The sequence below is a fragment of the Stegodyphus dumicola genome, chromosome 10 (assembly GCF_044657685.1).
Source record: "Stegodyphus dumicola isolate Sdum_Otavi_A_Nest chromosome 10, ASM4465768v1".
NCBI classification, from domain to species: Eukaryota; Metazoa; Arthropoda; class Arachnida; order Araneae; family Eresidae; genus Stegodyphus; species Stegodyphus dumicola.
This window is the reverse complement of record NC_140777.1, coordinates 18,080,210-18,098,714: the sequence shown is the minus strand read 5'-3', so window position 1 is coordinate 18,098,714 and position 18,505 is coordinate 18,080,210. Positions and strand designations below refer to the sequence as shown.

Sequence of the window (18,505 nt, the reverse complement as noted above, 5' to 3'; positions counted from 1 at the left end):
GAGAGAAACTTTCGGCGTGACTTTTGCAGGTAGTTTACGAGGGTTACGAAAATAATCACTACGTGAATGAATCCACTTGAAAATCCTCTTACATTATATGTAGTTATTTACTCCTTACACTTCCTAACTTATTGCAATGAATACAACATTCCAAAAATTCCAATAAAGACAAATTTTTCCAACTACTAAGACTGCTGCCATATTGAATCTAAACCTCAAACTTGAACCCAGTGCCATTTACAATATGTTTATAACAACATGTTTACCTTACATCCAGTCTTCTTAACAGAACAATCAACAATCGAGCTAATGTACTTAAAACTTAATGAAGGGAATCATAAAAACGTATCCTTTCCACGCTTCGATTGTGATAAACTCGACACAAGAATGTGTTTTATTACCGAGTTTAGATTCTGAAGATGTTGCTATCTATTAAATGAGACGTTTCGTTTGTTTTGAATGGACATAGAATTTTAATGCCTGAACGAATGCTTTTTTTATATATTCCTTGCAAAACAGGGATCTGGTGGGGAAAAAAAAAAAAAAAAAATTTATAAGTAATTATATTAGGCTTAATATTCCACGTCATTTATAAATAAAAGATAACATAAATTAATAATGTAAAGCATTTACACTAGACGCTGCTAATTTGCAGAAGTCCCGTACCTTTGTATTCGAAAATATAGAAAATACTTCACTTTGAGATAAAAATTGCGGTTAATCTCCTGAAAATATTATAGAATAAATTTTTAAACTAAAGTCGCCAACTCAAAGATAAATTCGCCAAAAGAATCATAAATTCGAAAACAAAAATCTGAAATTTCAGATATTACATTACGCTCCGAGGGGGCGTTTTTTTAACGATTTGTGTTACCTTTATTGATTAAATATCACGTTCTTCGCAATTAAACCATAAAATTCAATTCAACAGTAAAAATCACAAAATAATTTTAAACTGAGCATATCTTTAGAATTTCCGATAGAGTATCGCGCGCTGAAGATATTTTTTTTTTTCTTTCGTACAGTGTTGTCATTGCTCGCTTTGAATTCGTCAAGTTTGTTAATCAAAAATTCGTTAAACTTTTACAAAATATGAAATAGATAATAATACAAATTCCAAATTCGGGCTTCCAGACGCCCATATTCGGGTGGAAACGTACGTTATTCAAAACTGGATGGTTCTAGGTACAATGCGAGAAACATACATACATTTATGCAGATTTTTCATTATTTAATTTCTTTAAATATAATACAGGGCTCTAATATCTGTTGGCAACGTTTTAAAGTGATTCGCCGTTTATAGTGAATCGACGCAAAATACCTTCGCCGTTTATAGTGAATCGACGCAAAATACCAAAACGAAATTAATAGCCCTTCTGGGCTAACGCTCGTTTGAGATAAAACTTATTGAGACAGAAATATCGCCAATTGGGAGGTTAAGTCGCCAAACAACTTGGTTTCGATTTCAGTCAACCCTTTAAAATTAGGCAATAAAGCAATCTCAATTTCAGGTAGAGGCACTTACGTATTATCGCAACCAGGTTGGCGCGATTTGTAAGTTTGAGTAAAAAAGTATGAATAGAAAGAAAATGTACATTTATTAAATACAGATAATTTTTAATACAGTTTTTTATATTATTAGTCCAAAGGGATTTGAATCCCGAAGGACTATTAGTTTCGTTTTGGCATTTTGCGTCGGACTCATAAATGTCGGTTCACTTTTCAAACTGTTGCCACAAAATGTTAGAGTCCTGCATTATATTTGAAGAAATTAAATAATGAAAAATCTGCATAAATGTATGTATATTTCTCGTATTGTGATAAAACAACGGTACATAGAGTCATCGAATTTTGAATAACGTAATCCTCCAACGAATATGAGCATGTGGAAGACCAAATTTGAAATTTGAAATTTGTTTTATGATCGATTTCCTATTTTTTAAAACTTTGACGAATTTTTGATTAACAAACTCAAGGATTTCAAAGCGAGCAATGGCAACGTTGTGCAGAAAAAACATTTTTATCTCCAGCGCGTGAGTCTCTGTATCGGAAATTCTAAAGATATGCTCGTTTAAAAACTATTTTGCGATATTGCTGTTGCACTGGATCTTATGGTTTAAGTGCGAGGAACATGATATTTAATAAAGAAAGGTAACACACAAAATGTTAAAAAACGCCCCTTTGGACGTAATTTAAAATCTGAAACATTTCGGATTTTTTTTTTTTTTTTTTTTTTTTTTTTTTTTTTTTTTTTTAATATAAAATAGCAATTAAACCCTTCCGGTTTCGAATTTGAATAAGTTGCAGAATTATTTTTTCGGCGGAAATCTTTTGGCTATTGCTTTTAGCACTGATTGAAAACCGTCTTCGCCATTAACAGCTTGAGCTTGGTGCCGTATAAATTTGATAAGGTATGAGTCAAGATGATGACGGGATGTTCCTCCCTGTTTTTTGTTGCGCCATTTGGCTGAGCCCACATGCGCTCTACATGTTGTGTGTGAACGCCCGTGTTGGGATCTACAAAGTTATATTTGTGATTAACAGTTCCATGCAGAAATCCAGCATTTTCGAACTCACTTGTATTGTATCCTTTCCAGCAATCCGAATAAATGATGCTTCCTTCCTTGATATTTTCGCAAATGTTTTCCATGAGGGTAACGGCGCTTCTGTTAGGTACAGTAACCAAAAAAGTCTCTTTCTTTTCTCGGCAAATTCCGCCGAAAACCCATTGCTGTGATAGTGCACGCCGAGTGTTATTTTTTCTTTTTACAAATAAATTCTTTTTACAAAACTACGTATAACACGTAGGGTTGCCGTAAGTAGGGTCGCCAAATTTGGCGATTTATGCGAATTTTGGCCTGGTTGCGTTAATACGTAAGTACTCAGGTAGATTTTGAAATAACTATATGGATTTTGAGAGCGAGCTTTCTTCGTCAGGAAATAAAAAAAATTCTTATGCGAAATTTTTCCTTTTCCGCTGGAAAAGAAAAAAACAAAAAAAAAAAAAAAAAAAAAAAAAAAAAAAAAAAAAAAAAATCCTGAAAACATTCTACCACAAACGAAGATTGCTTTTTAGCTGGATTTCAAATTTTACACTGGTATGCTTTCTTCCAATTAAGGATGCCTGGCGAAGAATAGAGTTTCGGTAATGGTTAAATAATTTCCAGAAACATTACGGAGAATTCATAAATGAACTTTTGCAATAAAAACGAAGTAGAAACACGCTTATAAAAAGGGTTTTGCATTTTCCTAATTAAAATGTGGTGAAAGTGCTTATTTATATGTTTCTTGTAGTAGTACTTCTGTTAAATGCGTTCAGTACCCTTGCTGTTTTGAAAGATATTGCTTCTCATCGTTTAGTATTATCATTAGTTTATTGTCATCAGAATGCCCATAGACAAACGTTAAATGCTGCGTAATAAAATATTTTTCTTAAAGAAATATTTCTTTTGGAAACTTAAGGTCATGAATGTATTTTAACACAAGTAGCTCTCGACTTACGCTACCTCGCTTTCACGACGACCTGGCAACAAAAAAAGATTTAGATTTTAACGTCGCACAGAGGATTTGTAAGGATTCTTTATGCTTTCGTTGAAAGCTACGGGGGGGGCTATCTGCCTAAGGGAATGGATGCCTTCGAGGAGGACTTTCTAAGGGAAACTGACTCGCATACATGTTAGAGATGGGGAAACCACAAAAGCCAGCCCATTCGCTGGATTCGAACCTCAGACTGAACTACCAGTATTCAGCGACTTTACCGCTCAGCTGCTCGTGGGCCTTCTTTTGTTTTGTGTTTTTAATTTTCTTTATTAAATACCATGTTCTTCGCACTTACGCCCCGAAACATTCAACAACAAAATCACAAAATACTTAAAAACAACCTATTTTTAGAGTTCCCAATACAGTGTTATGTGTTTCTATCTTTTTTTTAATATTTGCTATCTTATTTCGTGAAAAATAACACATAATGATAACATTTCGTGACAATAGCCTTTCATTTGAGAAGTGATAAGGACAAAAAAGTGGCGATCGAGACTAATAGTAACCCTGGTGCTAGAAAGTTGGGGGGGGGGACATATTTCCTTTTGCAGTAAATCATCCAAATGAATAATTATTACTTGCCTGTAATTTCAATTAAAGACATCCTTCATACATTTTTTTCATGCTTACTAATTAAAAGGAAAATTAATTTTATAAAATAATGAGTCACTCCATAAATAACGCGTTTTTTTTTTTTTTTTTTTTTTTTTTTTTTTTTATATATATATATATATATATATATATATATATACTGCTTTTATTTTTCAAAATTAAGCAAAATTCTTTTTAAATCTAAAACAAAGGTTCTCAACGATATTGAAAGCAGAGGTCAATAAAGATCAAGGGGTCGACTGAGGTCGACAACGGAATAATCACCAGCAATTGATCGGCATAATTAAGGTCCTATTGTTTACAATTGATCCTATTGATCAAGTGGTGTTCACATCAGTATAGAAAGGTAAAACCTAAGAACACAAAGAAATACAATAAAAAAACACGAACAACACAAGCGAGAGAGGTAATTTATTTTTGAGCGAGGTCATTTAAAAATTAAATTAAGCAGTTTTAAGCCAAATATTAAATAAAAATTACGTCATTACATCACGCGCAGCAATTGCATTGATTAAAATCGAACTGAGCAATAGAATCTGATTTCGTGTTTACAAACTTGGAAAAAATTTTTAGCCAAAAGGGCGTTAGCCCATAATGGCTAATAATTTCGTCCCGGTATTTTGTGACGTTTCACTTTTCAAACTGTTGCCACCAAATATTAGAGCTCTGAATTATATTTAAAGAAATTAAATAATAAAGAATATGCATGAATGTATGTATGTTTCTCGCACTGTGAAGAAACAACCTAGAGACATCAAATGGCAACATTACATATTTTAAAAAATATCCTTTTAGAATTGGCATCGACAAGAATTTTATCCTAATGATTTTAGCGGTCTGCTGTATTGGTACTTTCTGTGTGTTCATGCACAGTAAAGTATGTGTTTTAATTTAAGTATTTATTGATTCATTGTACTAAAGAGTTACTTAGCCCTCTCACGTATATATATTACAATTAATTTCAAATTTTTATGACAAGAAATATTTGACATTTCCCTCCCCCAAAAAAGGTAAAAGAATAATAGGTAAAAAGTAAAAAAATAATCGAATAGAAGAAGTTGAAGTGTAGGAGTTGTCTTATCTTATCAAACTAATTTTTCTCCAGCTTTTTTTGATTAGGAGAGAGTATTACTGATTAACTTAGTGAGTTAAGTCGTTGAATTTTATTTCTTTGGCTTAATCCAAAATTTTACTGTCGAACTTGAAAAATTGCTTCTTCCTCTTTTTAAAAAGAACGTGACTTAATATCTGATTGATAAATTTCTAAGCAACATTTTGAAAGAACTACATTGTCATTTTATCAAAAATGAAATTAAAAAAATATACTATTTAGTGAATTTAATAATATACAGAAAAATTAATTACTTCATCGGAAAACTACATAATAAGTTTTAGAAAAACATTTAAAGTTCGGTTCCCAATCTTTATCTTGCATCGACCTCTTTTTAAAAGGACGATTTTCTTGATAGACTGCATACATTTTTCACTATATTTTACAATGTAATCATAATAAAAACCATTGCGCATAAATAACTGAATGATAAAGATTAAAATACGAATACGAAGAAAAGTTTTCAGAAAATGTTTATTAGATTTAAGTTTAATTATTTTTTGTATTATTTTTTTTTTAATCTTAAGAAAGAAATGTAAACAAATATCGCAGTTTCTAATTGCACAAAAGTTGAATTTTAGTTAATGGGATGGTTGTGCTTGATATATTGATGCAAGTTTTTTAATGTTTGGCACAAAGTTGTTTTTTCAGATTTAAATCACCTTGTTCAAAATATTCAACCTGTTTTTCCCCCCATTATAGTTAAACGTTCTTTTCTCTCAACCTCATTTTTTTTTTTTTTTTTTCTAATTGTGTTTTCTTGCACTTTTTTTTAATATTGGGCTTATTATACATAAAAAATTTCTTTATTTAAAAAACAACGATTTAAAAAATATATTAAATAATTTTAGGGCATTTTTCCCGTACATTTATTTTACATGATACAGATTTATGAATTAACAATTATAATAACCAATTAAATACGAATTTCAATAATAATTTTTTTGAAATCAATGGGATTTTGAATATGCCAATAAATTGCCAAAGTATATTTGGCTGTCAATCCATTTATCATCTTTGACCCCTTTTAAAATTTTATGGACCCCCACGGATTCTAAATTAACTCTTTATCTTGGGAAACTCTGATTTAGAGTAAACTGTAATTAATTAAAAGAAGATCTTCAAAATTCTTTTGAAAGGAAAAATAAGTTACAGAATATTATGACTGGAGTTTAAAAAAAAAATCCCAAAACCGCAATAAAATCCGGAGGCCGGGGGTTTGGAGGAATAACTGTAAATTTACATCTGCAAGTGACTTTGAGTAAAGGAAATAATTTAAAAAAAAACTTCCACACGCTAATGTTGTACATGTGAACTGTTTTAAATCGGGCAAAATTTATTTTGATATTTTTATAGGAAAAAACTCACCTATTTTCTTCATGTTTTTGATGGCCTTCATTGTTTTCTTAGTAATCCAAACAAAATGAACATCGAAAAAACACAATAATCCAATTGGGAGCCACCAGTTTTTGAGGTATTCAGAATCACATGAATGACTGTATTTTTATTATCCATATGTTAAAGCATATCCATGAAAAATAAAGTTATAAATATCCATACTGTTTTGCAGTGACGTCATATTTATTCATACAGGTACTGAATATTAACAGTAAAATGCTTTAGAAAAATGAGCAAAAAAAAAAACACAGCTTGCCTTTCCGTGGAAATGTTTTATTGACATAGGTTAGGCCACTGTCACCGACGGGCTATTTGAAAACGACGGAAAGTTTCACTGCAACCAGTGAGGGATTGACTATTTGGCGCAGAGGGGATGTAATATTTGGCTGTATTGCACTTATTTGGCTTTCTTTTTAATGAAGTTCATAGCTATAAGGGATTCCCAACTATTTTCTTGTGTCGGCCCCGTTTGAAAGAATGGCTTTCTTCATCGACCCACTTATATATTTTTCTTTATAATATACAGCATACAATATATAATGTAATCATAATGCAAATAAATGTACTTAAATAATTTAAATAACAAATTTTTATAATAAAGACAACAAATAGATATATTTCGGAAAAGTTTTCAATTTATTTTATTTTTCTTTTTAATATTTGATACAAAATTTCCTAATTTAATTCTTAAATCCCCTTGTTCGAAAATATTCAACCTGTTTATTGTTTTCTTTTCTTTTCTTCTTTTCTTTTTTTTTTCGGGGGGGGGGCACTTACTGCGTAAATAATTTGTACATTTAAAGATGTATTGATTTTTAGAACATATTAAATAACTTCAGCTCATTTTCCTCTTATATGATTTCTTCCCTACTACATGATATGGCTTTATATCACAAACAATTAATTATCAGTTTTCTTAATACTTTTTTTAATCAATTCAATCAGTCTTAGTTATGTCGATTAATTGGCCGTTCATATTCGGCTATCAACTCCTTGATAATCAATGACGCCCTTTAAAACCACCTCATTTATGGTCTTTTTGTTTTTCTGATTTATATTTTGGAAAAAAAAATAATAATAATAATAAAATAAAAAAAATAATAACAAAACCAGCATGATGATGATGTTTTAAAAGACTGGTAAAAACTTCCTTCTATACTGTCTGGCGAACACAGCTAATATGATATTTACTTCACTAATAAACTTTGTTATTTTAATTCCAAATAGATACGATTTTTAAGTTTATTTATTTATTTATTTTGCTATGAAATTTATACAATGGGTGAAGCAGTAAAAATAACTATTTAGATATATTCTAAAGAAATTATTTAATTCAAAATTTCATCTAATTATTGTTAGCCCAGAAAGGTTATTAATTGCGTTTGGGCATTTTGCAAGGATTCACTATACACGGCACTTCACTTTTCAAATTGTTGCCACCAAATATTTGAGCCCTGTATTATATTTAAAGAAATTTAATAATGAAGAATCTGCATAGATGTATGTATGTTTCTGGCATTGTAAAAAAACAACGGTACCTGAAGACATCAAATTTTGAATATCTGGAAGCCCTAATTTGGAAATTTGTTTTATTATCCATTTCATATTTTGTCAGACACTAAAGAATTTCTGATTAGCAAACTCAACAGTTGAGAAAATTCTAAAGGAAGAAAATTCTACGGAAATTCTAAAGATATGCTCATTTTAAATATATTTTGCGATATTGCTGTTGAACTGAATTTTATGGTTCAAGTGCGAAGAACAAGATGTTTAATAAAGTAAGGTAACGCACAAAACGTTAAAAAAACGCCCCTTTGGGCATAATGTAAAATCTGAAAGCTTTCAGAATCTTTTTTATTTAAAATGTATTCTTATGTGAATATAGGTTGCTTTTAAAGAAGTAATATTGTTATAGTTACCTGCAGTTAATTTATATCTACTTTTCATTTGTTACGTTCTTTTCGTAACTGTGTCCGTGGAAAATTAAATTATTCGAATAATTTTTTCTTCTCGATAAAAAAATGTATTGGGAGGGGGATACGGTAAACCATTTTCATCTTTTTAAAACGCGTCTATAGCTACATCTATTTGCAAACTGTATTTGAAAAGCTACTATTATTAGTTGCAGTAAATGCTACAAAATCCTCAGCGAAAAAAATTAGAGCTGCCTTTGGTTTTAAAATTGCCACATGGTTTTCATACGAAACTTTTCTTTAAACGTTTTAAATATTTCGAAGATACACGTTCATTTTAACTGTAATCCAGATATTCCAGCTGCTGTCAAATCCACCGTGCAGTCACGATTATTCGTGGTGGTGTGGTGTATTTAATTATGGCAAAGCACACTAGGGCTATCTGCCTAAGGGGAGGGATGCCTTCGTGGAGGACTTTTTAAGGGAAACTGGCTCGTATACACGTTACACATGAGGAAAACCTCGAAAACACCCATGCAGCCAGCCCGTTCGCGGGATTCGAACCTCGGACCGAACTACCAGTGTTCAGCGACTTTACCGCTCGGCCGCTGGTGGGCCACGATTATTCGAAAAAACAAGTAGCTTTCGCATTGTTACTTATCATTATTATTATTTGACTATTCACCAGACGTAGTGACGTTGAAGAATGCATTTCTATATCAAATATGTGTTGAATTTTTCACAGAATTGAAACTATATTGACTTAACAAATACAACGATATCTTTTCTATTAAATTCGCAAATAAAGGACTAAAAAACAAAAAATGACCCACTGAGTATATCATTAAACAAAAGTTTAGAAACCTCAGATTATGATAATAAACTGTTAAAGTCGCGCAGAATGCTAAAATGTGTATTTACTTTTATGTTTACTTAAAATATATTAATTTTTGGTTTACAAAGTTTTTTAGCAACTATGCTCTTTCTTTGGTCCGGAATTAATATAATTTTTATTTAGCACATTGCTTTTATTACGTAATTTTTTTTTTTTTTTTTTTTTTTTTTTTTTTTTTAACTTTCTAACTCTATAACTCTATTTATAATGTTTGTTTTTTCAGTAATTTTAGGATCTCGTCGGAGCTGATTATATCTTGATGATTAAAATTTTTACTTTACTTGACTTTTAAAAAACTAACAATAAATTTTAATTAAATTAATTTTTATTTATACTGTTTTAAAATTATTTCAAGAATTCATAGTCATTCACATGTAATTCAGGCACATAGTTCTGTTGAAAATTCTTCGGATGCTCTTTGAGAAAGATTAAATAGTTTAAAAAAAAATTTTATAATTTTTTGTACATTAATTTTACTATTTTATATTAATTATATTAATTTAATTATTTTATTTTATTGAATTAAAAGTCCTAGGATTTTCCAATTTTTGCAACCTTTCAAATTAGAATACGCCCTTAATATAGCTTTTAATATTAACTTTAAGTAATATCTTGTATTACGTATATCTTTAATATCTTACATTACGTAGATTACAAGAACCTCCAAGTGTTAAAATATGATGGCGACATGCAATTTTGTTTTTTATTCCCTCAACGCACTGATTTATAAATTGTTAATAAAGAACATGGGGTTGTGTAAATTTGGAAATTTAAGATAAAACATAAAGCTTTAAGATAAAAATAAGATACATTTTTAATTTTAAGATAAAACAAAAGCTTTAAGCTAAAAACTAAGCTATATTTTTTAATTAAGATAAAAATATAAATCTAAAAACTATGCTAATTTTATATTTTAAAATAAAAATATAAATCTTTAAGATAAAAAACAGTATTTTTTATTTTAAATATAAAATTTCAAGATAAAAATGTTTTTTGTTTTTTGTTTTAAAGATTAAAATACAAACTTTTAAGATAAAAAATTAAGATAGATTTTTAATTTTAAGATAAACCAATAAAGCTTTAAGCTAAAAACTAAAGTATATTTTTTAACTGTTAAAATAAAAATATAAATTTAAAATAAAGCTATGTTAATTTTTTATTTTAAAGTAAAAAAGTGTAAAGCTTCAAGATAAAATCCTGCGATTTTTTTATTTTAAGATAAAAATATAAAATTAGTTAGCGTCTTCCTTTTTCGGAAAACGTTATTCACTAAGAGGATATGAGTTTTGCCTTTCGAGATCATGGAAGATTATTTTAGGAGCACTGTGAAATCAAATTTTGGCTGCCTTTTTAAAAGCGAAAGCGACGCTCTGAAACCAAAACAAGAGCCGCGAGATGATCCAACGCGGACGACAGACGAACTCCAATCGTAGCGTGAGACCCGGTGGTAACCCTACTGAAGCGTCTGTGACGGAACCATGCGTGGCTGGTCTGCGCGTGCGCTGAACCGTAGAACAATTCGACTTGACCTCCTGCTATTGGTTAACTAACTCCTCTGTGCCGAGTAGTTCAATGTCAAGGAACAACTGGGGAGAAAGCCATCTTGACGAAGATGCAGATGAGTTAGCAATTGAAACGTCACGAGAGTTAGATTGTTGTTATTTTATTTATTTCCCCCCTTTATTTCTGGATGGAAAACAATGGGACGACATTGTCCGAGTTTTTGTAAAATGCTTCTAGTGTTTCACAATTTGGTACCTTTTTACTTTCTTTCCCAGGACTGAAGATGGACAATGATTCAATGGCGCGTTCCTTTTGTGGGAAGCATTGGATAATAGTTGACATGCAAATGTGGAATATAAAAGACTTAATCGACAATGAAGCGCAGTCGAGGTACTTGAGGAGGAAAAGGAAGTTATTTTTAATCTCATCGCTGCTTTAGCGTTGCTAATTGAATAAAAGTAAAGTTTGGCCGTGAGCATTAAGGAAAAGGTAGAAAATTTTTAAGGAATTTTCAAAAGAATACTCTATTTTCTTTCTTCGCAGTTCTTAACAATTAAAATCAAGGGCTGAAAAAATATTCTTTTTTATTACCGTATTCATCGTAACATCATCACGTGTTTTTGACTCCTTTTTAGCCCAAAAGGGCTATTAATTTCGTTTCGGCATTTTGTAGTTTCACTATAAACGACGTTTCAGTTTTTAAATTGTTGCCACCAAATATTATCGCCCTGCATCATATTTGAAGATATCGAATAATGAAGAATCTGCATAAATGTATGTATGTTTCTCGCACTGTGATAAAACAACAGTACCTAGAGCTATCCAGTTTGGAATAACGTTACCTCTCCACTCGAATATGGGCATCTGGAAGCCCCAATTTGGGATTTGTTTTATTATCTATTTCATATTTTGTAAAGCATTTACGAGTTTTTGATTAACAAGCTCAACGATTTCAAAGCGAGACTGTACGGGGAAAAAAAAAAAAAAAAGAAAAGAAAAAAAAAAGGGGGAAAAAATTTAGTTCTTGCGCGCGAGACTGTGGATCGGAAATTCTAAAGATATGCTCTTTTTAAATTATTTTGCAATATTGCTGTTGAATTGAATTTTATAGTTTAAGTACGAAGAACATGATAAGTAAAGGTAACGCACAAAACGTTATATAAAATCTGAAATCTTCCAAATTTTTTTTTTTTTTTTTTAAGTTATTGTTTTTTTAAACCAATTTTTTTTCGTCCGAAAATCGAGAAGGGAATAATATGTGAATAATTTATTTTCTGAATAACGCGGTTGTAGTAACAAATCAAAATTATTTATCAATAAACTACAGGTAACTATTCTAATAATATTTCTTCAAAGAAACATGTACATTCCAATAAAAATGTATATGGTAATACTAACATCACAATATCTAATAAGGTATCCTCATTTCTACTTCTCGTAACTTCAATCTCGCCCTTTCTTCTTGTTGTCTCTGCTACTCCCTAGGCCTTCGGTCATCCATAAATAATTCGAGAAAGTGAATGTGTAGCCAGTGCAAACTCAAATTGTGGAATCTACAATTCGGCATGAGGGCAGAATGTACAATCTGAAAGTAACTACGGGCGATTTTTTTTAACAAAAATAAAGACTTTTTAACTAAATTTAAAATGTTATCTACCAAATATTTATCATAACATACGCAATTAAATAGCAATAATAATGACGCAAAGAAAAAAAATTCCAATTTATATTTATTTACTGCCTTAAATCTAAAAATTGTTAATTGCAAGAAATTTCTGTTGGGTACACTTTGTAATTCAAATATATTGACAGCTCCAGCACGCGAGATAGTAAATCTTCAGATTAAAATTTATCTCAAATATATATATATATATATATATATTACGTTTAAATCTTTCAATCTTTTTTATTATTTATTATTAAATATTTTCCTACGCATACAAATATTTGTTCGTAAAAAATTAACATTTTTACTTCTTACTACAGTTTTCAACTACAACACCTTGACGATTTTGGTAAATTTTGTAGAAAAATAACTAGAAACTATCTCACTAACAAACAGTACATGCTCATCAATCAGTCTCGTTCCTTTTTACTTCCTTCTACGAAGTAAAAAGGAAGTATTGTAATCGCGAAAAGTTTCAGGCAGCATATTTCAACGAAAATATCCATTTTGACCGCTATCGAATGCAATTTAACGATGTTTTTGCGTGACATCTGTACGTAAGGACAGAATATAAGACTCTTTTCCTCCAAAAAAATTATAAAACTGCTTTAAAATGAATTCTGAAGAGAATTTTTCGTGGCGTCTGTACGTACGTATGTATTTATCTCGCATAACTCAAAAACGAGTAGCCTCAGAACGTTGAAATTTTGTATATAGGACTGCTATAACATGTAGATGTGCACCTCATATTTTGGTTGCTATCGACAGCACCAAACATACATAAATATATTTATATCCACTCTGTTACCCGGCACAGTGATCTCAGTTTTTTTACTCTTATATGTTTGTAAATTGTGCATTTTTTGCTTTAAAAATGATTGAATTATGTTGTTCTTATCTTCCGGTTAAGGTTTTTATGCCTTTAGCAAATCTGCAAGCAATATTTGTACAATTATTAACAATTTAAAAGCCGTTTAAGTGCGGTTAAGCCTAATTTTTAAATAATATGGCGGACATATTTGTTTACATTTGAAACAGCAGAATAGTAGATTTGTTGCCAATCTAGAGAGACTAAGCTTCGCAATAACAAAGATAAAGTCTTCATTTATTATTGCGAATTAAATCATGCTTAATACTTTCTGGAATTTTTTCGAGGAAATAAGTGTTTAAGATTTACTTCGTAATTTTTAATACAGATATTTTGAGTTTTTATGTATTTTGCCTTGTCGCGAAGTGAAAACTGAATTAATTGAATGAGAAATACTGTATCGTCTGTAAAAAACTGTTTCTTTTTTGTTTTGTTTTCTTAATTTCTTTTATACATGATTCTAGATTTATTTTAGTATTTGAATAGTACGTGTGGCAACGATTCGATAATTCTTTAAATGATATAAATTTTGTGCATTCTGAGTTATAATATGAACGAAATATAATACTGTTAAGTAAACCTAGCGCCAGAGTGTCGCTATGGTAAACAAAATGAATTTTAAAGAATGCATTTATTCTATTGTGGTTTATGCGCTGTCGGCGAAGTAGATTTAATTCAATCCAATAAGTTTAAATGAAATGCAAGAAAAAATGCGTATAATTTAATATTCCGTACAAGGACGTCATGTGGTGTAAACATCAGATTTTTTAGACTTACGAATTCTCAACTGCGTGGGAGGGAAACTGTTCGCATATAACTGTATTTCCAGACAAAGCGATAATTCTTACTGCAAAAGTTCGTAACTGAGGTATTTTATCTTCTGACAAGTACGAAAAACATCTGATGTGGATACCACATGACTTCCTTGTACGGCCTAAACTTACTTCCACGAATTAGTCTAACCTAATTAACCAAGCCCTCAAAGCAAATACAAAATGACAACAAAAACTGCAAATTTTGAAATTAATATATCCTGGTTTTTGTAGTACGAGAATCAATCTTCTTATAATTTTATTTTATTTTTCGTATGGAATATAAAACTGTCCCAAAGGATAGGAATTGGAAGACCGCATCAGAAACTAAATGCCATTTTTTGTCAGAAAACGTTTTTTGTTTTAAATTTGACGCCGCTAAATCTAGAGTATTTTCGCCATTTAAAACACTTCTATAATTGGTATTATATGGTTTGGTTTAGCTCATTATGGCAAAGCGCATTAGAGCTATTTTCCTAAGGGAAGGGACGCCTTCGTGGAGAAATTTCTAAGGGAAACTGACAAATAATATACATGAAACCACGAAAACAAAACTCCCAAACAGCCAGACTGTTCCTTCTCCACCTGTATTTGATGGTGTAAAGAGCAAAATTCTGATTTCCTTAGCTTGTTCGTTAAACAGATATGTGAATAAAAAATAAGTGGCTCACATAGACTGTCATTTAATTTTGCTTATACAGTCAAAAGTCGTTAATTCGGACACCCATAATCCGGAATGATCTATAATCCGGACCTCAAAGCTACAAACTTTCTGCGAATGCGTCGCGTTCACGCATGCGCGTAAGACCTTTACGGCTGCGAATTTGCGTGTGCACGTGCGCAAAATACGTTTACGAATGCGCGTTTAATTTATAACGGACAGGATAGGCTAAGCTAAAATTATCTAATTATGTATTTCAGTTAATGTTGCAGATTGCGTTGTTCCTTAATCTTCGAGTTGGATCCGACTTATTATTTTTTGCAGACTGTTAGAGCAATTTTATAAAAGTAACTTGAACTTTCGATTATTTCAAATAGAATTTCCGATATATATTTACTAATATGTAAAGGATATACAAAGCGAAAGTATCTTTCCATTAAACATTCCATTAAACAAAAAGTGGAATTGCTGCAAAAAATGGATAAAGGCATATATCCTTTGATTATCTAATCATTCCGAAATATGTTTATCAATTTCACGCTGCTCTGCGGGGGAGGGAAACGACACAGCGCGCAATGAATTGAAAGTTGATCTGTCAGCACTATCCTTATCTTCATGGCAGATGTTTTTATTTTATTTGGCTTATAATTCTTTACTAAATGTAGTATTTCATCTCGATGTACTCAGTCTTTGATATGATTTAAATCAAGTTCCTCTTCATTATAATTCGCTTCCGATAGCGAAGAAAGTGACAGAGGTTATTGAAAACGAAAAAATTTCGATTGACAAATTAGTCGGTATTCTCGACACAGCAATTATAGGACTTGAACAGCGGAACTTTGTAACTGAACAAGAAATTATGTCTGTTTATGGAATTAAAGAGAATGTATTATCACATAAAAAATGAAGCAATTTAAACAACTTACATTGAAAGAAATGTTTAATAAAGTAAACAAATAAATATTAAGCTTTTTTTTTTTTGTAAATTTTGATACCCTTTAGATCATAATTGTTCTTTATTTCGTAAATTACGGTTTCATATTTTTAATTTTATAATTTCTGCATGTCATTTTACAAGATTTAAACTGATGATCTATAATCCGGAAAAATCGATAATCCGGAACCTCCGAAGTCCCGACGAGTCCTGATTAACGACTTTTGACTGTATAATCCTAAATCCCTAAATCAATAAATTTAACAATTAATTTTGCACGCTTTTATTACAGTTTAAATAATCCGCTAAACGCTCAATTTACAATCTATTCTGAAGACATTCACTTTTATTGGTTAGTTCAATTACTTTCTCCAAGATTTTATGCACGTTGCAAACAAAGAAAAAAAAAAGAGAGAGAAAGATAAAAAGAAAAGGAAATGTTTTCGAAATAATTAGATACAAATCTAATACTCCCCTTTATATGTTTAAGAATACACAGGCAGCTGCTGTGTATTAGAGGGATTATTACCCACATTCCAAATTCACCTTAACCGTACTCATAAAGTACATAATATTACTATTATTGTTAAACATTTCTTTGTTCTCTTCGAGCTTCCTCGTGTTTTTTAACGGACAAGTTCGTAAAACCCAAAACAATGGACACGTACATCCGAATAGCAGCAGCACGAGGAAAAATCCCACGATTAGCTTTAATTTAATACTCACAAACCTTTCGTTTTTGTTCCAAGGTTAACGAATTTTTCCCCCCCCCCACAATCACCGAACGCAAAGCCCCAGCAATCCCCCGTCCTCACCTTCACCCACCCAACATCATCGCAGACACCCGGCTAGTTAAGCTTCTTTCTTTCTTTTTTCTTTTTTTTTTTTTTTTTTTTTTCAGCTACTGGCTAGACATTTAAAAAATATATAAATAAAATAAACATACTGTTATGCAACTGAGTGGGAAAATTAGGTAGAAATAAAAAAATAAAAAATTAGAATTAAAAAAAAGTAAAGGTGAGTCATTCGTTAGATGTGTTTGTTAAAGATTATGTCTGGGAAAATTGGTGAGTTGGTTGTATATTATTCTACACACAATCTTTTGGTGGGTGTTTCTTCAATTGGTTCTAAGTTTTCTACATTCTTAGAAATTAGTCGCTTGCTCAGCCAGCCGCCTAAAACAGTTATCATGAAAAATAATATATATATATATATGGAATAATAAAATTCCATAATCAAGAATACACTTGAAATTCTAACTGTATGTGCTTTTCATTTTTAATGGCGATGGTCTGTTATTTGAAAGTACGCGGAATTAAATCCACAGCCCCGTAATCAAATTGTTTTTCCCGCCTTTTCTACACCTACAGTTATAGAATGTTCTGGAAATATTTAAAGCGAACTGGAATGGCTGACGTCATTTCTTGGAAGCTCAGCCTTTCCAGAGGCTATAAAAAGACTCGCAAAAGGAATATCGGGGCTTTTTCTTAAATGTCACGATGCAGTAAACTTCATACAAAAGTTATTAGTAATTCTTTTTATTTACTCCGTATATCTGAATTTTTGTAACTGCTATTTCTCCTGAATAATAATAAATGGATCCTGTTTTTTAAACTTATCGTCTGATTATTTATGCTGCGACTAAAGCTGATACATTATATATATATATATAAAATTAAAATCATTATATATATATATATATATATATATAATTATTTTAATCAGTCCAGCTAGGGTCATTTTATAAAAATACTATTTTATATTCCTAATTAGACATATCAGGATTTAAAGGCATTTTTACTCAAATTAATCCTATTAAAACGTAGGAAAAATATTAAGGAATGAGTTTATTTGCTTTTAAATCCCTTATTAGTTTGTTATATTCAGCAAACGGATTAAATTTGAAAGTTAAATATTTTATGTGTCGCTTGGAAGTATTTTATTTCGAGCAGTATTTAAATAGCAGAGTTTGTGAATTAAAATTGAGAATAACATCTCATATTTTACCGAATGTCGACTGTCTTGAACAGTGAATAAAGCAGCAGAAAACCTAAAAATGCAGCTAATGCCAACGCAGATCTTATTCAAGGATGTGAAGATACAGATTTAATTAATTTAACTTGCTCCCCCCCCCAAAAAAAAGAGAGAGAAGAGAAAAATCATACAATCTGTTAGTACTTTTTTGTCAAAAAAAATTGCAAGTTTTATGAAATATGAATTAATGAAAATCTGAAACCTTTTCAGATTTTACATTATGCCCCAAGGAACGTTTTTTGACGTTTTGTGTGCGACCTTTATTTATTAAATATGTTATTCGCATTTAAATCATAAAATTCAGTTCAACAGCAATATCTCAAAATAATTTTAAAACGAGCATATCCTTAGAATTTCTGATACACAGTCTCGCACGCTGGAAATAATTTTGTTTGCTTGTTTGTTTTGTTTTCCGTATAGTGTTGCCATTCCTCGCTTTGAAATCGTTGAGTTTCTTAATCAAAAATTCTTTAACGTCTGATAAAATATCAAATAGATAATAAAACAAATTCCAAATTAGGGCTTCCAGATACCCTTATTAGAGTGGAGGACTACATT

General features: G+C 30.7%; 1 protein-coding gene across 3 annotated transcripts in view; it reads right to left on the bottom strand.

The window, feature by feature from the left end:
• The window catches only part of f (espin protein forked), a 487,643-nt gene that overhangs the window by 348,540 nt on the left and 120,598 nt on the right, over positions 1-18,505 (bottom strand). The window contains exon 1 of one of the 3 annotated variants that reach the window (XM_085824684.1): positions 6,632-6,930. The exons of the other annotated variants lie outside the window; for them this stretch is intronic. Within the exon in view, the coding sequence (XP_085680810.1) occupies positions 6,632-6,662 (31 nt within the window). The 5' untranslated portion in view covers positions 6,663-6,930. Of the gene's footprint in view, positions 1-6,631; positions 6,931-18,505 lie in introns of those variants that run through there. 3 annotated transcript variants of the gene reach the window in all.